At 38.8% G+C, this 27,897-nt stretch overlaps 1 protein-coding gene across 9 annotated transcripts in view; it reads right to left on the bottom strand.

Moving 5' to 3' along the window:
- Nucleotides 1-444: 444 nt before the first annotated feature.
- PLCH1 (phospholipase C eta 1) overlaps nucleotides 445-27,897 on the bottom strand; it is a 268,796-nt gene continuing 241,343 nt past the window's right edge. For 6 of the 9 annotated variants that reach the window (XM_073023500.1, XM_073023499.1, XM_008008632.3 and 3 more), the window contains 12 exons: nucleotides 25,414-25,485; nucleotides 21,262-21,353; nucleotides 17,931-18,028; nucleotides 14,960-15,139; nucleotides 14,763-14,870; nucleotides 13,334-13,458; nucleotides 11,325-11,409; nucleotides 9,209-9,355; nucleotides 8,569-8,648; nucleotides 7,018-7,077; nucleotides 6,228-6,582; nucleotides 445-3,611 (listed from right to left, as the gene is read on the bottom strand). In XM_073023500.1, the coding sequence (XP_072879601.1) occupies nucleotides 1,528-3,611; nucleotides 6,228-6,582; nucleotides 7,018-7,077; nucleotides 8,569-8,648; nucleotides 9,209-9,355; nucleotides 11,325-11,409; nucleotides 13,334-13,458; nucleotides 14,763-14,870; nucleotides 14,960-15,139; nucleotides 17,931-18,028; nucleotides 21,262-21,353; nucleotides 25,414-25,485 (3,486 nt within the window). In that variant the 3' untranslated portion in view covers nucleotides 445-1,527. The remainder of the gene's footprint in view (nucleotides 3,612-6,227; nucleotides 6,583-7,017; nucleotides 7,078-8,568; nucleotides 8,649-9,208; nucleotides 9,356-11,324; nucleotides 11,410-13,333; nucleotides 13,459-14,762; nucleotides 14,871-14,959; nucleotides 15,140-17,930; nucleotides 18,029-21,261; nucleotides 21,354-25,413; nucleotides 25,486-27,897) is intronic. The other 3 variants (XM_073023501.1, XM_008008641.3, XM_038002676.2) reach the window with 3 other exon arrangements.

Below are 27,897 nucleotides of genomic sequence, written 5' to 3'. Positions count from 1 at the left end.
GGGACCAAGAGAACCAGGGACCAAGTGCTCTCCTCTGCCCTCTTCCCCTACATTGCAAAGCTTCAGACAGTTTCATTTGCCAAACATAGCATCTCACTTGCCTTCCCCACATGGCTCCCCTACCCACCACCACCATCACCACTACCACTGCTCCCCTCCCACCGCCCACCACCACAACCAGTTCGGAAGGCTTATTTTTAAACTTGCAATAGCAACGCCAAATGCAAAGAAACTCATTACATTTGATTTTCTTTCAAGTCACCTCACAAATATGCTTTTTAAAGCATAAGGAAAACACTCAGAGACTTAAATTGCTGCTTAAAACTGTCCTCCGTGATAGCTTTCTATTTTGCCGCAAACACATGAAAAATAGGTCCGAGTGCTCTGAGTGCTTTTACTCAATAGTCATCGTATGAATTTCAATTGTAAAAAAAGTTCACCAAGTGTTTAAAAATGTGTTTTAATTATATTTTCATGAATTCCAAGAAGAACATCATTGCAGTTAATGTTACAAAAAAAAAAACAAAGAGGGACATCTGAACATGCAATAAAAAAGTGAATTCACAGTGAAAATAATGCATGTCAGTACTAAAATAGAGTTGCTTGGTTCCCTGAAGGAAAAAGGTTTCTTCTAATTATCTATTCACTCGGATTTTATTATGAAAAAATATTCTTTGAAAGCTTTGGGGAAGTTTTCAGTTTGTGCTACTATTATCATTAGCGTCTGATGGAAGTCCCTCATTCTGAAAGCCATTGTTCGCAGTCTGTCATTCAATCAGAAAATTCAAAAGTACAAGTAGTTTGGCAACTGGCTTCTTGTTACATACAAAGCCATTAGCAAAAATATGTAACAAAATTTATGTAAAACAAACAATTTTGTCCTTATATACAAAAGACGGCCTTCTTCCTCACACCCTCAGAGCCTATTCCAAAAAGTGGGGAGGGCATGGGGAGCAGCTATCCATCCCCTTTAAACTCTCTTTATGGGTGGGATAAGAACATCCTAAAAGGCAAGGTAACTATTTTAAAGTTTTTAAAACTGAGTTATAAAAATGCATCTGGGCTTCTCAACAAAGAGGGAAACATAGGAAAAATGATAACAGATTAAAGTAAGGAATTCATCCCTTTGTCATTTGCAAAGTCTCTTAATCAACTCAACAGTTAGAGAGTAAAAATGACTACATTTGTGACGCAATCTGAGGACACAGTAAAGGACATCTTGGTGAAACACACACACATTATAACCCGAGCTGCTGAGGAGTTTCACATCTAGGGCATGCACATATTTTATACTGATAATAGTTTACAACACCTCAAGGGAGAAAGATCATAATAGGTACATGGGAAACATCACTAAATCTATATACAAACGCATTAACAGGGAGAACACATGAAGTCAAAAGGAGACCCAAATACAAGTTTAAAAATACATTTGAAAATCATTCCAAAGCCAAGGAACTTATTTACTGAAAACTCCGACATTCTATGGAATACCTTGTAAACCTTAAGAATGCAGTTTTATATAATTCACAGTCTCAAAAGAAAATAAATTTCTGGTTTATCATCACTGCTTGGCTCAGTCTGCAAAACAGAATTATCTGAACACAACTGGTCAACATGGCCATAGTGAAGAGCTGTGCATGCCCCCTCCGGGATGCCCCGGCCTTCAAGGCCACCCCCTTTCGTGTTCTTCAGGTAGCCTGCGATGTAGGAGCCGGTGGAGTGGCGATTCACTGCAGGGGTGGGTGCTGAGGGTTTGTTTCTAAGAACCACGCCTGCCCCATTGCTGGGGTTTGGAACTTTCTGCTTGTTGGCTTCCTGTTTCTCCTTGGCACGGCTAGCAATATTGCGCACTCTGCTCTGACTTCTGGATGACAACTTCCTGACTAGTGCCCGGGGGAGCTGATTGGCATCCTGCTTTGAATATATTACTTGGCAGCTGTCTTCCTGGTCAAAGGACACAAGCTTCCGAAGCTGCTCGGTCAGGGCATCTATAGGCTCTAATGACTTTTTCTTCACAGTCACACCCTTCTTGTCTTTAATGCCAGTTGTAATAAAACTCTTACTAATACACTGGTACTTGCTCTCAAAATTGCAGGCAATGTCCTCTGATGTTAAGTCCCCCAGACTTTTGGATTTGCAAGGACTGGGCAATTTCAGAGCAGGCAAAGGAAGATGTGCCAACTGCTTGGGTACAGGAACATGCATATCTTGAGCACTAGACTGCTGGGGCACACAGGTCTGGAACATTTTTGCATCTGAATCTGAGAAATGGTTATGCACAAAGCCAGCACCCTGATAGGCTAGATAAGAAATACTTTGAGTTTTGACATCCTGAATACTGTTGAATATTTCAGGGACAGAAGGGTGGTAGGTCTCTTTACAGTAGCCATTTCTCAAACCTCTTTGAAAGTGTTCTACCACACCCTGACTATACTTGAGTTTTAAAGGAGAAGCAAGTTGACTTGTGCTCTCTCTCCTATGTTCACAGGTTGTTAGAGAAAGATTTTCTGATTCTCCATCAATTTCCACAAGGCTGCTCTCCCCAGAATTGAAACAGAGAGTGGGATCAGCTATTACATCCTCCAGGGTCAAATCAGGGGAAGAGGCAGGGCTGCAGCTCTTCAGTGTTTCCCAGTCTTCTCCCTTGGTAGGACTTTTTGGTAACCAGTCATGAGAAGTATTAGGGGACCCAGGAAGGTTGCTTTCTACAGCCCCTGTCTTGGCCTTACTAGAAAGGTCATCATCTGGTTTGGTTTTAGAGATGGGAGTGCAGGTAGTTTCATAAACTGTGTTCATTGCATGTTTGGTGGTCTCAGGACTCGAGAGTGCTATCAGCTCCGGAGATGAGCACAGGAAGGAAGACTTGGATTTTCCCTTGGAAAAACCATGCTTGATGGGCATTTTTAGGCCCACGCTAGGCAAGGGACAATGGCCTGACATCACACTGGTATTATGAAGATGAGAAACAACTGTGAGAGCCTGATCATTGGTCTCATCAAACTGGCCAATCAGGGCTGAGATGGAACTGCCTGGCTCATTCTCATTTGTTAAAGTGACATTGTCAATAAGATGGGAAATTTCACTCTCCTGCAGAATTGCAGTTGAATGTAGGTCAGGTATGTCAGAACACAGCATGGAGACATCTGACAAAGAAAAGGATGTTGCAGCTCGGCCCTTACCCCTATTACCTTCCAAGTCCTTAATTTCTAGGTTGCTATGAGAAAGGATACTTCCTGACAAGATGCTTTTCCCTTCTACAAAGCCCTCAGCATTCCCCTTTTCCTTGATTTTCACACCATGTAGATCTTGTGTGGGGTTAACTACAGGATCAGGAGCCAAATGCTGCCTTGGGGAGAGAGACTTGCTGGGACAGGGGTTTTCCTGGCAATGACTTGTGGCATTTGATGTGGTTCTCCCACCCCTAGGACTTGACACGCCCAGCTGTTCTCCTGTGACTGACATGTGGGCAGTAGATACAATGGCGTCCCCTTGGATGATATCTTTGTGGAGAAGAGCACTGGAGGAGGACGATAACTTTTTGTTGAAATTTAGAAAATGTGGATCTTTTATACTTGCTTTCCCTTTTCTTCTGCCATCTTTATCTTCTGCTGAAGGAAACAAACAATATTTTAGGTGACATGTATCACTTTATGTACGACCTGCAAACACTCATGTTGTCTTCAGACAGACAAATGGAGAATGTAAATCCGTTACACTGTGACAGAATATAATTATGGATTGCATAGGTTTGCAACAAAGTGTCTGTGTGATGAATAAATGGTAAAATATATTTATAGGAATTTCACTGAAGCTTCCCTTTGAATATCTATTACATCTGCTAAGGATGTAATATTCATTGTCAAAAAAATGTCAATGAGTTACCATACTTTTACAGTGAGGATTACCTTAAGTTGTTTCCTATTCAGATTTGTACTACACAGAAGCATGGCAATAGAAACAGAACAAGACAGCTCTGTTAAACAAAGCATTGTGGTACCTGTAAGCAAGATACTATAAGCTTTCAAAGTTATACATGTATTAGTTAAAACAAAAAAAGAAGAAAAGAAGAAAAACATAATAATGTCATTTTCAAAACATTTTGGGAGCATATTTAATTTAATCAATTTCTAAAATAATTGGAAGGTGTAATAAATGCATTAAAATATCAATATCCATTGAGTTAAAATGTAAAGATAAAAATTGGTCATCAATTCCATGTCATTGCTAATATCTATTTTTTGTTAATGATATATTTCTTTTTAATACACAAATTTCATATTGCATCCTTCCCTAAAAGTGGCAGTAAGTTGTCAGACATAGTAAAAGAAAACCATAAAAACACAATTCACAGTAATTTGGGATATCCCAGCATGGTTAGTATACTGCTAGGAGAGTATGAGGTATTCAATTCTTGATCAGGTTATTTTAATAATATAATGCTTCCAGAGTCATGATATATAAGAAAAAAGAACTTGTTCAACTTAATATTAAATAGTTTCAAAACTAAAAATATTCATCATAAAAATTTTGAAAACCTCAAAAAATTATAAAGAAAAAATTAAATACCATATGATGTTACCACCGAGACAGCCACTGTTATATTTTGCAGAGGAACAGAATAATATATAGAATTTTGTAGTCTGGGGGCCCGGGCGCGGTGGCTCAAGCCTGTAATCCCAGCACTTTGGGAGGCCAAAACGGGTGGATAATGAGGTCAGGAGATCGAGACCATCGTGGCTAACACGGTGAAACCCCGTCTCTACTAAAAAATACAAAAAACTAGCCGGGCGAGGTGGCGGGCGTCTGTAGTCCCAGCTACTGGGGAGGCTGAGGCAGGAGAACAGCGTGAACCCGGGAGGCGGAGCTTGCAGTGAGCTGAGGTCCTGCCACTGCACTCTAGCCTGGGCGACAGAGCGAGACTCCGTCTCAAAAAAAAAAAAAAGAATTTTGTAGTCTGCTTTTTCTGTACTTAATGCAATATAACTATGTATCGTTTTATATATACCAAAAGTTTAATACACATGACTAATTTATATAACTGTTTTTTAAAAGTAGAAAAGAAATATTACCTCAAAATTGCTTTCTAACTCATCTTAATGGTATTAACATCTTAACTGTGGCATTAACAGGATAGAACCAATTTCTATTGAATATAGCTTTATTTTTCCCAAAGATGGGATTTTAAAATACATTTTAAGGCATATATTTTATCTCTTCTCTGACACTGCTCTTAGCAAAATTTCAAGCTTTTAAATGTTCTTTTTCTCCTTCAAATAAACCATTCAAGAATATCTTATAACAAAAAATCAATACAAGTAAAATGGTGTTTGTGGGAAAAGAGAGCACTGAAATTAGACCATTTGATAAAAGATAAAAGAACAATTTTGCTAAAGGAAATCAGTACCACATTTTAGTTGTCTGAGATGATTCTGATTTAATTCAAACATATTTGTTGCATAGATATCAAATGCACACAGTTTTGGCACTTAAATTTACCCCCAGATAGGATGGGATGGGAGTCACCGACATCAGTCAAAAGCTCTCTGGCACACTGCAAGGCGGTCTTTACTCTGTACTGAGCTCCTGATATGAGCCAATGATACACTCAAATTAAGGAAAAAGACAGGCAGCACCTGGTCCCTATGCTTGTGGAGCCCACGACCGCGCTAAAGCTGCAGGCACACGTCCATCCCTGCCAGCATCCAAGGATCAGGGAAGTGAGGCCATAGGAAAACACTGCCTGAGCCACCTCTTAAGAAAAAAAGATTTGCTTGTTTTTGAAAAACGTGGCTTGTTTTTAACAACTGGTTTTCTTTCTCCATAAACATTTCCAATCACGGAAATGTGTTATATGTAAGAAAAGTAATACAACCATATTCCCCCTCAGAACAATCAGTAAATATGGCATTCATTTGGAAAACCAATATTTCGAATCCTATTTTGCAGGTTTCATTCTTCCTCTCTGTGCCATCACACCTAATGGCTCCCCCTACTCTCATTGTCAATTTCAGATGTTGATATTATAAAGCTCTTGGTGAGCAGGAAATGGATCTACCTGGCCCCCAACATTTAAAATCTTCTCGTCTAGAAGATCACATTAAAAAGTATTTATTTTTCAGTATATTTTACTTTGACTACAGAATGTCAACCTCTTCAGAATGGTAAACAGGGACTGAAAAGCAGCCTAGAAGGGTTTATTCTTAGAGAAACTTAAAGTATCTTACCCAGAGAGTTTTCTTTTCCTTCATTGTCTTTTGCTGTTTCAGATACAGGCAGCGACAAAGCTCCCAGAAGGTTTCTGTCAACAGGCATAGAGACAGGACGTGCTTGCAAACTGCGTGTGGTCCTCCTCAGCACGCCATCTTGGTCTCTTGTGGCCTCGGACACTGAATCCTTTATCTCCACCATTTCTTGGAAGCCCATTTTGCTCTTTTTCCTGCCTTTGGCGGGGGCGCTGGCTGTGCGTCGCAGAATTCTATCTCCAATCGATCGTTTCCGTACATAATGGGAATTGTTTTCTGCAGAACTGTGCCTAGGATTCTTATTGAACAGTCCCTTCAGACCCTGGAGTTGTCTATTCTGAAGACACAAAACGACCAACCACAAGTTAAGCAAATGCCATCACGTCAACAACTTGCCTTTAAAATAACAGCTCCATGAAAAATGAATATAAACCGAAATTGTACAGCCACTGAAATATATTCACACCAAGAAAGCAGCAGCTCACAGCATGTTTGCACAACTTCATGCACATCTTATCAACCTTACTTTGCAAGGACTTCAGCCTTCCATTCTTACATCAAGCTCTCCCAGAAGTTTCCTACCCAGAGATGACAAAATGGTAGGAAAAGTCTCCACAGCTCATAGACTGCTACGAACTTCAGGCGCCTTAAAGCAACAGATACATGTTTCAAAGTGGTAAGCAGGAAAATGGCGTGATATGAAAAAGCATGCTGCCATAACCACTTAAAAGAAATATGCCAGCCAGAACAAAGCACCATGCTGAGAAACTACCTTTGTAGCTCCTAGAAAGTGCAATATAGTATAACTGGGATTGAGTATTAAAGGGCTCCACTGTGAAGGAAAAAAACAAAACACAACAAAACACAATTGGGGCTCATTGAAGAGGGTGTCACAAGTAAACACAAAAGAAAAAATGCATACATGTCTATAAACCCTTTCTGTTAGTTTCAGGGATTTTCAGTCTTATGCTCATTCATTGTTCAACCAATACCACTACACTGTGATGTGTGGATCCCAACCCGAACACATCTTGAAAGGAATAAAGAGTATGACTCATAAATGGACATTTATTTAGGAGAGAAGATGGGCATGATATAGAACACTTTCAGATTTTAATTTATTTCTGGCTCAAGTTTTAAACAAATTCAGAATTTAATTGTTTCCCTCAATGTGATAAACGCTAGAGATAATCTGTAGTTAACCTGGGATTCCTAGAATTCAAGAATCATTTTTGAATTATTTACATTTGTGTCTACTTAGATGAGAGGCAAGATCCCAACAAGCAGCACAAACAGAAATCCAGGACTAAACACAGAAAGTTATGGTATAAAACTTCACCAGTCTTAGAAATTAGGATCCTTACCCTCACCTCCACACCCTTGCTGACTGATATGAAAATAAACATTACACTCCCTAATTCAGGCTGAAATGGTTCATTCCTTATTAGCTGGATTGTAGTCATAATCACATTAATATTAGCCAATATTTCTGAGCATTTACTGTGTACCAGACAGCTTTCTAAGAAATATATTTATTTATGAGGCAGGTATTATTTTTATCCCACATTCACAGATGAGGAAGCTTCCAGCTATACAGATTTTCTGGTAAAGAGCACGGGACATTTCTAGGCCCCATTCAATGCTTTAACAGTCCCTCCAAATCCCATGTGGTCCTGAAAATTCATACCGGTAACCAAGTCCCCAATTACTTGACATGACCAGAGGACAACCTACTGGTTTGTAAACCTCAAATGAGTTCTATAACCATGACAACAGCATCAGGAAAGAACTAGAATGCATTTTTGTGGTCTCCTTCTTTTCAGTCCTGTAGGTAGCTTTAAAATCCATTCACAATTTTTAGATTTTCAGTTAAAAACATTGGTACCAAATGAATGTAGCCTGCCTAGAAGTGGCTGGGATCACAGACCAGTTAGTACAGGTAATTCATCAACCATCTGAGACACTACGTTTCCCACTGAGGTCAGTTGAGTCTTTTTAAGGATTAAAATAAAATTCAACATTTAACTGTATCTTCATTGTTTTAGCCAAACACATTACTGCCTGAGAGAATAATAGTTTTCTCAATTCTATTAAGCCCAGAGAGGGCCCCTGTGTAGAAGGAATGAGTACACACCTTAAACAGTGAAAAGAGTACAGGTGGATCAGGACATGACTGGAATAGCAGACTGGGCTTGCTGGGCTTCCTTAGTTTTTGGTTCAAGCACAGTTTGTCAAAATTTACATTCCTATTATGCAATTAATCAGTAGCATTGTTAAGGACCATATTAATGTATATGACTTTAAATCCTATGATCTTTCTCACCTTTCCATAGATTTCATTGATGGTTATGTGTACAAATATGGATGCTTCTGTCAGTCCTTCCAAATAGACATGCCGGTAGCCTAATAAAAGGAAAGACAGTCATTTCTTTTTAGTTGAACTTGCATTTGACTTTCTCATGGGTGCAACAAAATTAAGTATCTGACTTGACTATAGCTCTTTTTTTTTTTTTCTGAGATAGAGTCTTGTTCTGTTGCCCAGGCTGGAAGGCAGTGGCATGATCTCGGCTCACCGGAAACTCTGCCTCCTGGGTTCAAGTGATTCTCCTGCCTCGGCTTCCCGAATAGCTGGGATTACAGGCATGGGCCACCACACCTGGCTAATTTTGTATTTTTAGTAGAGACAGGGTTTCTCCATGTTGGTCAGGCTGGTCTCAAACTCCTGACCTCGGGTGATCCTCCCACCTTGGCCTCCCAGATTGCTGGCATTACAGGTGTGAGCCACTGCACCCAGCCCAACTATAATCCTTTACATTTTACAAAGCTTGTTAAAAGTCACGTTTATTATATGACATATATTTTATATATCACATATGCTATTATGTAAGTAACATATGATGTATTATATCTTCCAAAGAAAAAGGAATGGTCAGTCTAGAGAGAAAAGGCCAGCTCATACCTACCAGGCACTAAGCTGCTGAAGGTCACGGTTCTTTGCCCAACAAAGTCTCGTCCAATGGGATCATGATCCCACACGAGGAACCGAACCAAAGCTATTTCTGGCATGTGTACTGTAAATGTCAGCGTTTCTTCCCACACAGGGTTAAATCCTCAGAGAAATAGGAAAAGAAAAATCAGAAAAGCAAAGGACTTGGCTGAAAATGAGTTGGCGGCAACATCTGCAAAGCAGACGGTGAAAATTGCTTGCAGTGGTTATTAAACTCATGAAGACAACTAAGCCACTCTGGGATACCTTACTGGAATAAAGCCTCGAAATTTACCCCCTTGCTAGAAAATAATTGGTAAGAACATTGCCTGTAAATTATCACGTCAAATCTATTAATCTTTGATGCCTAACTGTATTGTAGAGAAGCTCGTTAGTATTCAGAATGCTTCAGTAAGTTAAAAAATTATCTATAGTAGTGATCTAAGAATAATGTTTTAGCCGAAACAATAAAGAATGATATCCTCTCCCAACAGAATTATGCTTCTCATGCACCAAAGAGTCCGCTGCTGTAATAACCACCAACAAACATTTTATAAGGTGCTTTTGCAGGTTTCAACTCCTATTGTACATACATCATCTTAGTTCTTATAGGAATCCTCTAAGTTTTTTTAGAGGATTTTTAGAGTTTTTAGAGTAGAGCAGGGTTTTGGTTTTTGTTTCTAATTAGAAACTATGTATTACTGACTTTCAAAAATATATTACTTTCAAAAACTATACAAGTAACACTCATCTTTTAAAGTAGGGAGTATCAATATTTATAAGACATTTTGTATTTGAGAAAATTGATGTTCATAGACGATAATGTGCCCAAAGCCACACAAGGCCTTATAGTTAATGACAGGGTCAAATTAGACTGTGCACTATTGATTCCCAGTAGCTTCTCATGAAGCAAGACCTTACTGCATGAATGATGGCATATTTTCACAGCTACTGAAAAATACGTTAAAAAGGTATATTTCACCTCAAATACTAAAATGCAAAAATACATTTACTTGGCAAAATTCTCTCCAATAAAATAACTATAAAAGCTGTTAAAAATTCAAGTACTCCGTAAGTTTCTGTTTTTTTTCCTTTCTAAAAAATGAAAATAAGTTTTTAAAAATGTATGCATTTAGAAGGTATCAGCCATTGAACCCTATTAAAAAGCCTCAAGCTAATGAAATAATTATAAGCTGAAAAATCACTGAGATACCCCTCTTGAATAAGAGAAGATCTTTCTGTTGACTTAGTGATGACCTCTCAATTATTTCTGAGACTAAAAAAAGAAAGAGTTATCTATTGAACATTGGTGGGAAAACGCAATTTAAGAAGGTTTCTTTCTGTGTACGTGTTTTTCCTAAGTTACAGGTTTGTCCTACTCTGGAACTGTAGTGTTCTTTCAGGGACTCCCTGTGAACCCCTAATTTCTCAAATTAATAATTGTGCTTCAAATGTATTTTATAGTATTAATCACAAGACATTGAGAAAAGTGGGTATGCAATAATGTTTGTGAAATGTATGAACAAACAAATTTTAAAAGATTACAAATAAAAAGACATGAGGCTTGGGTAAAGAAAACTTTCTTTATATTATGGCCAAAATATAAGAAGAATGCTACCCCTCCAATTGTATAAAAATACTCAAGAAGTAAACTCGCCAGACTACATTGGGCTTGCCTTTAGAGTTTTACATGCTCCAGAAAAAGTGAGAAATTATCAAGGCACATAGGCTTCACAAATGAGAGCTTTGAGAAAACTCATGTCATAAAAATACAATATAAACATATAATGGACGCATTTCCTCAGTGAATTTTTAACCCAGTTCTTTAAAATATCATTTACTCTTCTTACTAGAAGAAAAAAATTCCTTTAAAAGCAAAAGTCTGGAAAGCCTAGATTACAACACCATCAAAATAAACCATGCATCAATCCCACAGTTACTTAGTTCCATGTGTTGAAAAGTTTTTAACATAAACTCAGATGGGAGTTATGGATTTTAGAGATTTCTTGCTCGTCTACATAGACACTTTTTTTAGTGTAAATTCTATTTCTAGACCATCTTCATTAAAAAGTGAACACAGATTATGATCTTACCATTGTCATCTACCACACGGGTTTGATCTTTACAACAATCTACCGGCAATCCAATAATTTCAACTTCAACAAAAGGGTCAATGATCTATTAAATAAAGAGAAAGTACTATTACAAATAATATATTTCTATACATATGTTAATTAATCTGAGAATATTGGCCAAAATGTCTACATTTTGACAGCAACTGATTTTACAAGGTGCTTAGCAAGAAAAAGAAATGGTTCTAGGTGTGGTAGATTCAGATATATGAGACAAATATAAAAAATATTAAATTGCTGTTTGCTAGTATTTATTAATGCCAACAAACTTTACCCAGTGAACCTACAACTTTAGTTCAGGGCAAATACCTGACAGAACTGAGATGTTTTGCCCATGCACAAATGCTCAGAGCAGCTGTATTTGTAATAGTCAAACACTGGAAACAACCTAAATTTCTATCATGAATAGGATGGATAATTGTGGAATATGCGTTTTTTGTTTTTTGTTATTTTGTTTTTTGAGATAGGGTCTTACTCTGTAGCCCAGGCTGGAATGCAGTGGCATGATCTTAGCTCACAGCATCCTCCACCCTCACAGGTTTAAGCCATCCTCCCACCTCAGTCTCCCGAGTAGCTGGGACTACAGGCTTGCGCACCACACCTGGCTAATTTTTATATTTTTTAATTTTGTAATTTTGTTAATTTTGTAATTTTGCTAATTTTGTATTTTTGTATTTTTGTAGAAATGGGGTTTTGCCATGTTGTCCAGGCTGGTCTCAATCAAACTCTTGAGCTCAAGCAATCCACCCACCTCAGCCTCTCAAAGTGCTGGGATTACAAATGTGAGCCACCATGCCTGGTCAGAAATATGTGTTCAATGAATACTCTCAACAATGAGAAAAGAATAAAGTTCTGCTATATAACATAATGTTGAGCAAGCCAGACATAAAAGAGTACCTACTCTAAGAGTCCATTTATATAAAGTTTAGGAATAGACAAAATTTCTGTTGTGATAGGGGTTGGTGTTGGCATGAGAGGCAGCGGGGAGGGTAGATATTGACTGGGAAGGTGGACAGGAGCCTTCTAGGGATTCTGGATATGCTCTGTCTTGATCTGGGTGGCATAATAATTAATCAAGCTATCCATGTTTGATTCATATACTTTAATTCCCATCCTCTCCTCTAGGGGGAAGGATCTTGTCTTGTTGGTCATCTGTAGACTCTCCTTCGTGGTGCCAGTTCTGGGTAATGAACAATGAAGGAATAAAACCCAAAGAATCTAGAAAGAGCTGATGTAAGAAAGTCTAAAGCAGAGAAAGTAGAGTTCTTAAATAAAGCATTTATGGCAGTACCAAATTGTACAGCTCTATAATTTCCTTCCTTAAGATCCCAAAATGATGGTTTAACAGGCAGGAGCAACAAAGAGCCTGAAATAATGGATCAGCTCTGAGAGGAAGGGCAAGAGCATAGGAGAAGCTGCTATGTAGGGAGAAAGCAAGAGCCAAGAAGGTCTAATGGAAACAATGGGCTAAAAGCTCTGGAAAGAAAAAAGACTGTGACCACAGATGAAGATATTTTAAAATCACACTACACAGGTACAGCAAATGATAATAAGAATCAGCACACGGCCAAGGAGCAAGTGGCTGATGGGCAGCAAAGAGGAGCACTGCAGGAGGAGAGGTATGTGGAGGTTATATTATTAATGGAACATTGCCTTCCCAGGTTAAGATATACTCTTGGGCAGTGTTCCATTAATAATATAATTGTCTTTGCACTCCAGTTTTAGCAATGCCAGTGTCAACCTTAAATTGTGAATTCAATTGTGTGCACTCATGCCTTCAAAATAGATGATGAACAGCAGTACAACAAGAACTGTGTGACTTACCAATAAATCAGTTAATGTCTGATAAGCTGAGGTCAGTGCTCAGTTACGAACACACATACATCTCTGAAGACATTTCAGATAAAATGTAAATGAACTAAGATAATCACATAATTAAACACTTAGACATGTAGTCATAGGCAACTTACCTCGCCTCGATCTCCAAACATGGAGTCTGGAGGTTTGGGGAGTTGCTGTCCACTGATAACTTTTAGGATGAGCTGCTTTTTGGGGTTGGCAGGAAGAGGGTCACCAGAGAAAGGGTTGAAAGTACCTAGGCCAAGTAAAGTATAAGTTGGTAACATAAGAAGAAACACGCACACATGCACAGCTTAAGCTTGTAAACAAACAAACAAACAGACAAAAACAAATGCTGAATTACATGATCACATAACTATCAGTGTGGCATAGCTGTGGTTTTCATTAGAATCCATGTTCCCAAAGGCCAGTGGAGTGGGCCAACTTAAAGCAAGTGTTTGCAATGCAATGATCAACTGTGGAATGGAGGAAAAGAAGCATTTTATTTGAACACCAACAGTGTGGAAAGAACAATTATGTCAGATTCAAATAATTTTCTAACCTAAACTATCTCAGGTATGAGTGAATATAACAAACAGAAAGAAGACCTGAAATTAAGTAAACAGCAGAGCAAGAAAATGTGCAAAGCATAAAATCTTGAAGATAATCCTGTCAACAATGTTTTTATCTGAATTGTTGTAAATGTAATTTGGAAATTTTAAAAATAATTTTAATGAGCAGAACCAAAAGAAAGTGTTGTTTGATCTAACACAACATTATCATTTTTTTGTTTTGTTTTGTTTTGTTTTGTTTTGTTTTTTTGAGATGGAGTCTCACTCTGTCACCCAGGTTGGAGTGCAGTGGTGTGATCTTGGCTCACTGCAACCTCTGCCTCCCGGGTTCCAGCGATTCTCCTACCTCAACTTCCCGAGTAGCTGGGACTACAGGCATGCACCACTATGCCCAGCTAATTCTGTATTTTCAGTAGAGACAGGGTTTTACCATGTCGGCCAGTCTGGTCTTGAACTCCTGACCTCAGGTGATCCGCCTGCCTTGACCTCACAAAGTGCTGGAATTACAGGCATCAGCCCCCACAACCAGCCTATCCTTTCTCTTTTGTTAGCACTGTTTTGTAATTGGACTACACTGAGTAAAAGAGCTTGATAAAATTGTTTCAGGTGGAATTGAAGCTTGCCAGCAGGTCACAGACTCACATTACCTAAGATAGTTTCTGAAAGATAGGGCTCAGACCTTAAAAAGCAGTCCAGCTTACACGTGGCACTGGATTTCAAATGATAACCCAATGCCATCCATGTCCCTCTTTCACACACAACCTCTCAAGATAACATTCTAAACATCATGGCTAACCAAATACTAAGTAGTGGTAACAAGAATTCTAATCCACATTCAAACACCTTAACCTATCTTTTTGGAAAAAAAAAAATGTTGAAAAACTCTAGGGTATCACACTTTCTAAACAGCTTCCTTAATAAAGGTTGCCTGTATTAGACTATGAAATTAACATACACCTGCATTTATGACTGTGAAATTAATACACACCTTTGCACATTTGCTGGGGTTTGAGGACGTAGCCACAGTTGCCATTTGTCTTGAATTTGGCTCGGTTTAACTGCATCATTCGTCCTTCGGATTGATAATTCAGTGCCACTGTGCAAGTTAAAAGTTGGAGAGAATTAGGCAAGATGGTGGCATAGTCAGAACGTACAGAGAACCGCTCCTTCCCAAGGAGTACGCACCTAGCTGGCAGCCTGCGTTCCAGTAGGGGAGCGGGTTGAAGTTACTGGAATCAATGCGGTAGGCAGAGGGGTAAATCCTCGTGAGTTGCTTTTGATTATAAATCATGAACTGCTCTGATTTTTGCTGAACAACCTGATGTGCTCTTGTTTCACTGAATGATAAAACATTTCCTGTGGTTCCTGGCAGTTTTTAATAGAGAGAAAAAGGAAGTGAGGACTACAGCAAAGAAAACGCCGCGCACAAAAGACCTTATAATAATGTCAGAGTATACCAATAGCAAAAAGCAGAGCACTAGAGAGTGGATTCAACCAGAGTAGAGGCAGCTTCTCAACAGGAAAGACCCATAAAATTCCATGTTTAGGAATGGAATTTTGAGGCCAAATCAGAGCTGTGTGTCTTGCTCAAGTAGGTGTCTATTTCTGGGTCCCCTGTTCTCCCTAAGAATTCAATCATCCCACTAATTTATGACTATCTGGCTAGCATGAAAAGAACGGGTAGAAAAAAAAACTTAAACAGAATATCTTTGCCAAACATATAGGCAACCATGGATAAATAAAACTGGATAGCTTCTTCCTGATAACAGGAAGACATTCATTGAAGGCACTCATCTAAAAGGCACACGTGTAAAACATGTATTCATAGTAACATTCAGGATCCAAGAAAATAAAAGAAAAATAACAATTACAAGAATAAAAAGTTGAGTTTTAAAGTTGATTTGAATAAGAACTATGGAACAAGCCAAAACCTGTTTGGGAGAAAGGAATAATAATGGAGAAAAAGAGGTCAAAAGCATTATAAAGGAATAAAACTTTTAAGAACAGGGACAGTCATTCACCTAGCCACGCATATAAACTATGGAAAAAAGTAAAGGGAGGTAAAAGTACATGAAGCCTGTAATAAAGTTTCTGCCAGCACAATCATCAGGAGGGGTCAATCTAGACTCACAGAAGCTGCAAATTTGGGGGTCATAATGGAGTAAAGCTCCAAACATTTAATATTCCACTCTTGTCTCCAATCCCACCTTTTGTACCATATCTACAAAGCCCCACTATTCCCACTCCTTCACCAAGCACCCACACTCTATCCCCAAAATGGCCCATATGTCCTCTGAACATGCTGGAAAAGACCAGCCCAGATAAAAAGACCCAAAGTTACCGAGAATCTCATTCTTATTTAGCCCTAATAAGCTGAGTGTGTGTGAGCCCAGACAGAGAGATATGGTCCATGAAACCAATGAGTTGAACTATATATGTCTTGCTGAGCCAGCTGGGCCTGAGTCATATCTAGACTCTGCATGTTTATTAACACACAGTTTCCCAGGGCCCCTGTGGTCCTCAGGGTTGTATGCCCTTAGATGTTAGACGCTGTTCAACTGACAATGTACTCCAGAGTTAGAAGAGTCAGGAATACAGATTGTGGCAAAGAAATTAGAGGATTACAGTTTTTAATGTGATAATGTTTCTAGTTTAGACCCTTTCCTTAAAGATATGTCTTCAAATATATTTTACTGGCATAACCTATTAACATAGTTTACATATCTCAAGCATACTAATATTGAACTTATTTGCAGATTTTGATGAGGGATGTTTTAAACATTACAGGAGAAAATATCTTTTTGACAAGCCTAATTCAGATGGAATAGGACTATAATCAATACTACTGTTTTGTCTGTCTCTCCACATAAATATGCACATCACAATATCATTAATATGACCTTGCTAATTAGGCACATATCAGTTAGTAAATTAATAAAGTTGAGTTGTATCACATTAGGATAAGCCATGCATTCATTATCTAGTTTTCATTTTGTGGCTGGCAAAAAAATTAAAACGACAAAAACAGTTGAAGTTCAAGAGCTAAACAGTGCTCAGTATTAATTTTCATTAAATTAATAGTATTATGTTTTCCAAGCCATTTATTGGAAATTTTTATTCCCTAAACCAAATATACATTTAAACTTAATGCAATCATTCCCTGAGTTTATTTTTGAGCTAAGGGCAATTGTTATAAGAGTTTGTTGCTCCGTTGCTGAGAATCCTACAGTTTCTCATGCTTTCACATGTGAAATTCATTTAAATCTTGTATAATTGTTACCATTTGAAGAAGGAATCAAGGCCAAAGGGAAGAAATCTTTCTGCAAATAGAAAAAGATACATTTGTGGAGTGGGGGCTGGGCAGGGGGCGATGGGAGGGAAGAATCCTGGAGGTTTGTGAGGACACAATGTTGATTCCCTTCACTAAAACTTGTTGAGAAATTTGGAGGTTCTGATTTACATTTCAGTTCCACTAAAATTAAAATTAGATGAAAAGCCACATGACAGTAGGTTATTTCTGTAAGCATTCAGTAACTAAATGAAATACAAGATAAAGGAGACAAGAGTAACTAGCAGGAAAGCCAAGGATATGAATAGATGTGACTAGAATTTCTCAGCTCTGTGTGGCAACTGATAGGTGAAAAACAGTAACGGAGACAATGCTACTGAGATTTCTGCTCTTTTTGTTAAAACTTCAATCTGGATTAAGCTATTTTCACCCAAGTCAAAACTTTCACTGAGAAAATATAGGGCTTTTCAAGGTGTGGTTTTAGCCAATTAATTTCTTCTTTTGGTCATTAGCATTTGGAATGGCCATCTATGACCTGGTCCTCAAGCCGGGCCTGGTCTTCACAGTTCAAGTGCTGCAGGAAGGTCTTGCCCTGATGCACTTGTCTTTGTACAGTAATAAAGTCCTCCTCGGCCCTGTGGGAACTTTCTCTGGCCTCTGGTCAATCAGGCAACCACAGTAATCAGTAGAACCCTCCATGGCAACTCAACACTATGGCAGCAGTGAGTTTCCTGACACTCAAATTGGTTTCTACATAGTCCCAAAAATGTGTGTTGATAATCGGATTAACAAAAATTCATTAACAATTGAAAGAGAAAGGTCAAGAATGTTTATTCAGAGTGGAAGGAGAAAACTCCTCATTCTTACCGTCATCCACAATGTCCTGAGCGGCCACGGAGTTTGTGTACACAACCAAATCAGAGAGTTCTCGGCAGAGCTTCATGGTTTTCCTTCGGCGACCCAATCTGTGAGGTACCCACATAGGACGCATGACATTTTGGAGTTGAAAGAGGTTTGGGTTATTGGTTATCCCACTTTCCTTATTTAAGACAATGATTTAATAGGGAATACCTGCCCCAGGTCCTAAGGGAGCCAGGATTGGAACCCAAGTGTGATTCCTAATTCAGTGCTCTTTCTACCACAAAAATCCTACCACAGTAGTCCCCTCTTAACCTCAGTTTCCCTTTCCAGAGTTTCATTTGCCCATAGTCAACCATGGTCTAAAAATATTAAGTGGAAAATTTCAGAAATAAACCATGAGATTTTTTTTCCTTTTTTGAGACACAGTCTCTCTCTGTCACCCAAGCTGCAGTGCAGTGGTGCAATCTTGGTTTACCGCAACCTCCACCTCCCGGGTTCAAGTGATTCTCTTGCCTCAGCCTCCCGAGTAGCTGGGACTATAGGTGTGCATCACCACGCCAGCTAATTTTTTGTATTTTCAGTAGCGACAGGGTTTCACCATGTTGGCAGGCTGGTCTCCAACTCCTGACCTCAAGTGATCCACCCGCCTTGGCCTCCCAAAATGCTAGGATAACACCCGGTCATGCATTTTAAATTGTGTGCCATTCTTGGTGGCATGATGAAATCTTGTGAGGTCCTGCTCCGTCCCACTCTGGACGTGAGCCATCCCTTTGTCCAGCATATCCATGATGTATGGCTTCTTATGTGACTGACTGTGGAGGTTTTGCAGTGCTTATGTTTAAGAAACTCTTATTTTACTTAATAATGGCCCTAAAGTGCAGGAGTAGTAATGCTGGCAATTCAGATATCCCAAAGAGATGCTGCAAAGTGCTTCCTTTAAATGAAAAGGTGAAAGTGCTTGACTTAATAAGGAAAGAGAAAAACAATACATAGAGAGGGTTCACTACTATCTGTGGTTTCAGGTGCCCACCGGAGTCATTTCTCATGATAACGTGGGGACTAATGTAATGTGGTTTTATTCACTGCTCTGCCAGGAATCACAGCCTCTTCCTCATGCATTTGTGAGTTCTGCTGTGAAAGGCTGGATTCCCACTGTGACCCAGTTAGAGAGTAACACCAGAGTTCATCAGGAAACTATATGGCCTTTGCAGGGAGGAGACCTGGGCTAAAATGGAACAGAAACACTGTATAGTGGGTAGTGGGCCACAAGAATTATATACCTAAAGGGTAAGATGCCAAATTTCCATAGTGATTATTGGACAGGTGTCATTACAAAGGATATTAACTTTCTTCTTTATACTTTTTCTATATTCTCCAGCTTTCTTAAAACAAACATTCATTACTTTATCTAGTGCTGCTTTTATCTTAGATATTTTAATAGTCTTCTCTCTCCTACAAACCACTCCTAGGATCTGCTCTGCAACCTTACAAATTGTACCGCCACTCTCTACTGCAGTCAAGTCCTCCACAGACCATCACATTCCCCTCACACACACACTTTTCTCCTATGGGAAACATAACTACCAAAAACAAACCTAAACGTTAGTGTTCAATTAAACTTTATATTTTTAAGCTCCAACAGAATATCTATACATAAAATAGTAACTAATTAGGAAGAGCAGAGGAGGCGTATGTGGTCCGTACTCTAGGGAACAGAAATAATATGTGTTATTGCCTGCCTTTTTGGTTATAAGTATCCTAGTGGATGTGAAAAGGTAGTTTTGATTTATATCTCCCTAATGTCTAATAATGTTGAGCACCTTTTCATGTGTTTGTTGGCCATTTGTATATCTTCTTTTGTGAGGTTTCTTTTCAATAGTTAGATGTTCCCCTATAGGAGAAAAGTGGGTATGTGAGGGGAATGTGATGGTCTGCTGAGAACTTTACTGTGGTAAAAATCAATAGAAAAAGAATGCATGCTCCTTCTTTACCATATAATTAGGAAACTCTACAGCCACTGGTGAAAATCTGATTTTGTGAAGGCTAATGATTATAAATCAGTGTGAAGTCATGCCTCAAAATTATAAAACTGTAAGACATTCCGTGAGATGGAGAAATTCTACAGAAAATTAACTCTTTTTATTCCTCATCCTAGAGGTGCCTTAGGTTACTGAAGTCCCAAAAGGACATCATCATAGATGCTCAGGCCCTGATAACTATTATGGGAAAACCTATAGTTGACACTAAGCAGCATGCAAAATGATTTCCTATGATACCTGTATTGACGTCTCCTTTGCACACATTAAGATTACTGTAGCTTTCCTCAAACACTGCCTTTCACCTGGCTATATGTGTCAGAGTTAAGCCTTTCTCAAACTTACATATGACAACAGTCACAGCAGAGGTCTCCCAGAAGGTGATCCTATTATTTTCTCTTTATCCTTTACTGTAACTATATATTCAATTTTCTGTTCCCTAGAGTAGGGACCACATACATCTCTTCTGCCCTTCTAATTAGTTACTAGTTTGTGTGTAGATATTCTGTTGGAGCTCAAATATAAAGTTTAATTGAACACTAAAGTTTTATTCCTACAGGGCTTCTATGCTTCTAATTTCATTTTTCAATAAAGGCAAAAGTGTGTGTATGCATCCATATCTATCTAATGTATATAATTTGTATTTCTTTGTGAATGTTATGGTATAAATAAACTGCCAGGAACTCCTGTAATGAATCATGTGTCACCATTTGGATTCTGAAAATACGGTCATGTTACTCATCACAAATACTATTGGCAATAAAAACAAACAAAAAACAAACAAACAAAAAAGAACTTTTTTTGGATACTTATTTAATTGGGCCAGGGCTTTCGGGGCTAATTAGTTTAATTCCTTTAATCCTTACAATGACTCTAAGGGACAGATACAATGAGGAGCCAAACACATCCTATGTTAAAGTTGGTAAGTGGAGGAGCAAGAATTTGAAATCTGGTTGATTTCAGATGCTTGGCTCCTAACATGGGCTTAGCATCCATCTTCTTTAGTCTCTTGTGACGGCCTTTGTATTAGTTCATGTGCTCCCTCCCTCTTCTCTGAAAATACCTTTGATTAGACAACTGCTGCAGCTAACATTTATAAAGAGCTCATTATGTGCCAGGCACAGTGCTGAGTTCCCTACATAAACTATCATTTCATATTCGGCTGTTCTTCACATGTTCCACAGCACAGAGTACTTTCCTTGTGATCCAATTCTCTAGACATGTACAAGAAAAATGATTAAGCTGACACGGATGGAGGGGCCTCAGGAGTGTGAGCAGGAGACACGGAGATGCTTTCTTACCTGTACAGCTGTCCACCCTCCTTGACAGTATTCTGCTGTGTGTCTTCCTCATCATCAGTACTGTAAGATTTAGACCGTGATTTTGTAGTTTTCTGCCAGAAAAATCAAAACAAACTTAACAAACTCATTGTATCAAGTATATTTACAACATGCAGAAAATGAGCTGGGCTTTAAAATGCACATGTCTTGCACAAGCATAATAACTTGGAGGGAAAAAATGACCAAATATTGCAGTTTGCTTTACCATTAATAACAAGAATATCTAAGGCCATAATTATATTAAAATGTTAATGCAAAACTGAGAGTTTCATGCTCAGAAACTGACTTCAAAGACACACAAAGTTGATGTATTAGAAAGACTTTATTAGTCATGCATTTTGAAGGTTTCTACTAGGGGTAGAGTCAAAATTGCAGTATCTATTTAAATGATTATAAGGGACAAAATGCCCTTTTGTATGGGAAGCTCACTATTAATAAACTGTAAAAGGCACATTTGTTTTTTTAAAAAAGGACATGTAGTAATTTTTTTTAAAAAAAATTGAATAACTACCATTTCTGCTTTTGATCAGTATGCACTCAAATGACCATCTGAATCAAATCTCCCTTTTGAGATTTTGACCCATTTTCACTTCTATCAGCAGGAAAAAATATTGCTACCCACAGAATATAGGCTGAAAGGCTCCAGGTTTAATCTGATGTCTTTTGGACAGATTAGCTGTTTCACAATAAAACTTTTTTGGGATGGTATGATTTCATCCCCATCAATTTGGAGATAGCCCCAGTATTTAGGCAACACAGACCTCAACAATACAAATGATGGGCAAGGTGTGGTGGCTCACACCTGTAATCCCAGCACTTTGGGGGGCCAAGGTGGGTGGATCACCCGAGGTCACAAGTTCAAGACCAGCCTGGTCAAAAAATGGTGAAATCCCATCTCTACTAAAAATACAAAAATTAGCTGGGTGTGGTGGCAGGTGCCTATAATCCCAGCTACTTGGTAGGTGGAGGCAGGAGAACCGCTTGAACTCAGGAAGTGGAGGTTGCCGTGAGCCGAGATCCCACCATTGTACTCCAGCCTGGACAACAAGAACGAAACTCCATCTCTAAATAAATAAATAAACAATACAAATGATGGGGAAGGACCACCCCAATAATTGCAGACAACTTTGCCTTCAAAAATACAGTGTCTACAAACAAAAGTAAGATGTTTAGACAGAGAACCCTGGACGTCAGGAATGTGGCTTAGAAAGGGAAAGGGTCTCCATCCCCAAATTACCATAGGACCAGCCACTTTCTAGATTTTCTCATGTTTCCCCCAACCCCCACCCCAAAATCAAAAAAGCTACACAGCTGGCATAAACATACGCAACTTCTCTCTATTGCACTGACAGTGAGGTGCCAGTTTGGTTTGGAACTTTCTCCGGTATTATTTATGCCTTGAGAACCTCAGCATGCAGGTATGGAAGCCCTACCATTTGAGGATCTCATGTTCCACCTTTCACGAAGCTGGTAACCTGGCTAACCTCACTAGCTTCCTATTGGATCTTTAGAAAAAGTGTGGCAAGAACATCTATTTCAAAGGATTATTGTTGTGATAATTAAATAAATGGCACAGAAAGTCATTCTCTAATCTATATAACATTAACTTTCCATTTAAAATACTGTCAATATTTATTAAAATAATCTATAAATAGTCTCATGGACAACAATTTGTTCTTATAACTTGAGGTATGATAAATTTTAATTAGGTGAAGTACTCCCTAAAACATCTATTTTGAAAGACTATTTTAATTGTAATGACAAGTTGCAAACCAGAAGTGAAATACTCTCTAATTCCACATAGTAATTTGAGTTATACAATAATAAATGTCTTTTTAAGCATCATTTTTTTTTTTTTTTTTTTTGAGACGGAGTCTCGCTCTGTCACCCAGGCTGGAGTGCAGTGGCCGGATCTCAGCTCACTGCAAGCTCCGCCTCCCGGGTTTACGCCATTCTCCTGCCTCAGCCTCCCGAGTAGCTGGGACTACAGGCGCCCGCCACCTCGCCCGTCTAGTTTTTTGTATTTTTTAGTAGAGACGGGGTTTCACCAGGTTAACCAGGATGGTCTCGATCTCCTGACCTCGTGATCCACCCGTCTCAGCCTCCCAAAGTGCTGGGATTACAGGCTTGAGCCACCGTGCCCGGCCTTAAGCATCATTTTTACTATAAAATGCAAAAATTAGAAATAATAAATGAATCACCAATGACAGATAATAACATTCAGAGAGTGATATACATTCTGGACATCCAGTTTTGACACATCTTTTCATGGTTATCGTATCATAGAATCAACTTCTCACCTTACTTTTTCATTTAATGTTTCACATGTTGAGCTCTTCCAAGGGATCATATTTTAATGGCCACATAATTGTCCATTATGTGAATGACTCACAGATTACTTACACACTCTTTGGGGGTGAACATTTTGGTTGTTTTCAATATTTTGTGACAATGACTAATCTGACTAGTCTACAATAAATTATCTCACTGATGGGCAGGAAATTCTATATATGACATTCCTTAAAGTAGAAGAAACGGCCTTACAGAAACCTCATGTATAAAGTAAAGTTCACCATCTAATAATCGAATTCTTATGTGAGTTTTACTGTCAAACAGCTAATCTGTCCAGAAGACACCAGTTAGTGTAACTTTTTTTTATTTTATTGAAGTATAACATACAGTTAGGACAGCACACTGGTCCTAAGTGTACAGGTTGATGTCTTTCACAAATCAACCACACGTATGATGAAATAGAATGTTATCTGTCTCCCAAAAGCCTTCTGATCTTCCAACCCTGTCATTCCTTTCTCTGTGGAGGTAATAACTATTCTGATGTCTACTCTATAGGGTTTCTTTTGCCTGGTTTTGAATTTAATATCAATGGAAGCAAACTGTATGTACTCTCTTGGGTCTGGTTTATTTTGCTCAACATCATGTTTATAAAGATCATCATATTATTGCATAAAGTTGTAATTTTGTCATTTTCTTAGTTGTTAACTATTCTCTTATGTGAATACACCACAATTTTTATTCATTCTATTATCAATGGACATTTGTATGTTTTCCTCTTTGTACTATTACCAATCTCAATACAAATATTGTTATTTCTGTCTTTTTTTACTTTTGTAGATGGAGTTTCACTCTTGTTGCCCAGGCTGCAGTGCAGTGGCGCAATCTCGCCTCACTGCAACCTCTGCCTCCTGGGTTCAAGCAATTCTGGTGCTTTGGCCTCCTGAGTAGCTGGGATTACAGGCACACACCACCACACCTGGCTAATTTTTGTATTTTTAGTAGAGACGGGGTTTGGCCATGTTGGCTAAGCTGGTTTTGAACATCTGACCTCAGGTAATCCACCCACCTTGGCCTCCCAAAGGGCTGGGATTATAGGCATGAGCCACTGCACCTGACCTATTTCTGTCTTTTGACATATACCTAACAATAGAACTGCTAAGTCATAGTACGTAGTCAGATACTGTGAAATAGTGGGCCAAAGTAGTTGCACAAATGTGCACAACCATAAGCGGTGTATGAGAATTCAAGTTCTTTGGCCTCACTAACATTTGGTTCTTGCCGTCTTTTAATATCTGTTGTGGTGGGTGTATATGGAATTACATAGTCATTTAAATTGTGTTTCCCAGATGACCGATAGGTGAATCCCTTTTCTTTATTAGCAATTTGGATATCTTCTTCTGTGAAGTGCCTGTTTAAGGGTTTTGCCCATCTTTTAGAAATTAGGGTGCCTCTCTTTTTATTTATTTATAGAAGCTATTTATAAATTCAGGATAGAATATATAATACACACCCCAGTTTTAGTAACACATATTCATTATGTATTGGATATGTGTATTTAAGATGTTAAATACAGTTTTTTGGGATATATTATTGGATATATGTATTCAAAATATTATTTCCCAATATGTAACTTGCTTTTTGATACTGTTGATGTGTAGAAGTTCTTAACTTTTAAAGTACTTTAAATATCAGTCTTTCCCTTTACCGATGTCCCGTTTAAGAAATCTTCAGTTATTCCAAGGTCATGATGATATTCTCCTGTTACCTTCCAGAATCTTTAAATTAACTGAATTATGCATATTTATTACTCTTAATTCATACCTTATGTTTTCCGAAGTTGGTCATGAGCGATCGTCCATGTGATTTCTTTCCACTTTCCTTTACATCTGGACTCTGAGTAAACAAAGGCATAATATAACTATTTATCTTCTTTGCTTTTGTCTTTTTCCTTAGTTCTGGTGGAATGGCAAGGGGGCCCTCTCTTCTCTTCTGTTTGCCTCTAGGTGAGAAACAAGCAGACTCCACTCATTTCCTCCTGCTCCACACTCCACTACCACAAAGGTGGCTCTGCCTGACTTGGAAAGGGAAATATTGGCACGGAGAGATGGATGCCAGCCAGGACGCAGCAGCTGCCTGTACCTTCCCAAAGCTAAGGTCAAGGGCTCTCAGCAGTGTGCAGGTGTGCTGGCCCTCATGGCGCCTGTTCACCAGGCTCTCCACAGCACAGGATGTGTTCTTTTAAATGTTCTGAGTGGGGTTAAGTCATTTTCAGTTAAGTGGGGATTCAGTTTTGGAAAATGACCAAAAGTCATTAGCAGCCAATTCTATTGAATAAAGAAAGTGGATCACATTGACTAAACAGTGCTATGTGGGATTTTAAAACATTATAAATAAATAAAATCCAAGGATATCTATGACACAATAAGATTGTTTTTGTTTGTTTAAAGTAAACCAAGCAAAGTGTATCTGTTCGCTGAAATAATTCTCTCTGTGATGAGCACTGGAAAGAGGTATTGTAGCCTCTGAATTTTTCCTTACATAGGTTAATTTTCCAGTTAGAGACACTGGGCCAACTCTCTTTCCTGGAGCCTATGTCTCATTAGGGAACAAAAGGCCACCTGCTAAGAGGGTTTAAACTCTTATTCATTTGTCATCCCTAAAAATATGTTAGGTGGTTCAATACTAATAACATGGTATAAGGAGAGACCAGTAGGCCCTACCTGACCAGGACTCCAGCTAAACAGAGGAGAAACAGGTGACCACATAAATGGAACAAATGTGGGTGAGCAAAAACAGTTAAAGCCAAAAGGTTGGGAAGGGCATCTGTATATGCCCATAGACGCTAATCAAAGATGCAAGTAGAGGTGGGAAGAGGTTGGGTGAAGTCCAAGAACTGGTTGGGGAAAGAGCAGTTCAAAAAATGCTGGAGGAGTAATGGTGAGGGGTTTACAAGGTGACTGATGTTAGGTAACTGTTAACTGATTCATGTATGTTTATTGCTTTTGGAGATCTATCAATGCAAATCATTAACTGTTCAAAAACTGTGGAAATTTTTTTTTTTTTTTTTTTTTTTTTTTTTGAGATGGAGTCTCGCTCTGTCGCCCAGGCTGGACTGCAGTGGCCAGATCTCAGCTCACTGCAAGCTCCGCCTCCCGGGTTTACGCCATTCTCCTGCCTCAGCCTCCCGAGTAGCTGGGACTACAGGTGCCTGCCACCACGCCCGGCTAGTTTTTTGTATTTTTTTTTAAGTAGAGACGGGGTTTCACCATGTTAGCCAGGATAGTCTCCATCTCCTGACCTCGTGATCCGCCCGTCTCGGCCTACCAAAAGTGCTGGGATTACAGGCTTGAGCCACCGCGCCCGGCCAAAACTGTGGAATTAAGAAGGCAACCAGATGTGGTCATAGATGTAGCACTGGTCTCCAAGTTAGAAGACCCAGTTCTGCCACCAAATAGCTACATGTCCTTTAGAAAGCCTCTTCTTTTGGTCTGTTTTTTTTAAATCTGTGAAATGAACCAATTAATCTGTGAGTTCCTTTCTATTTCTAGTAACCCATCTATTGGTAGGGGGCCCATGCCATTTATTGTCCAAAACAGGACCTTTTAAGAATAAAATGGGATACTTTTAATAATTATGCTGGGACAACAGGTATAAAGCATGGCTGTCACAGGCAAATTGAGGTATAAGGTCACACTATTTAGTAGGCACCTACTATACCCTAAGGATAATGTTAATTACATTACATATATTCTCATTTACTATAAGAATATATGTAACCAACCCTGGAAATAAGTATGATTAAAATCCCAATTTTACAGAAGAGGAAAGCAGAAATACAGACAAGTTAGATTACATTCCCAAAGTTACAAAGCTCGTTGGTGATAAAACAGGATTCTGTCTAGTTACAAGTCCTCTCTCTGGCTTCCTTCCACTTCCCCAACATTTTCTATCCCATTATCATGCTCTTTATGTAGGAAATAGATATCTACAAATACCTATCACCAACTTGGACCTCTCCCTGAGCATCGGCACATCTTTCACTGATTTAATGAGTAAGACATTGTCCTAGGAACTCAGCATGTATATAAGGACAAGAGCAAACAGAAGAGATGCAGACTCTGCCCCTATTTGGCTTACAGTCTAATAGTAGAGACAAATGATTACAATACACTGTCATAAGACTATAATGGGGAAAGCTTAGGGTACTGTGGGATGGCAGAGAGAGACCATCTACTGTATTTGAGAATTAAGAACTTCCAAGGGGACATGATACAAAAGCTGAAGCCTAAAGATGAGTACAAGTTA

This window comes from Chlorocebus sabaeus, chromosome 15, assembly GCF_047675955.1.
Source record: "Chlorocebus sabaeus isolate Y175 chromosome 15, mChlSab1.0.hap1, whole genome shotgun sequence".
Lineage (NCBI taxonomy): Eukaryota > Metazoa > Chordata > Mammalia > Primates > Cercopithecidae > Chlorocebus > Chlorocebus sabaeus.
Note: the sequence above shows the minus strand (reverse complement) of the source record. Positions and strands in the feature narration are given on the sequence as shown.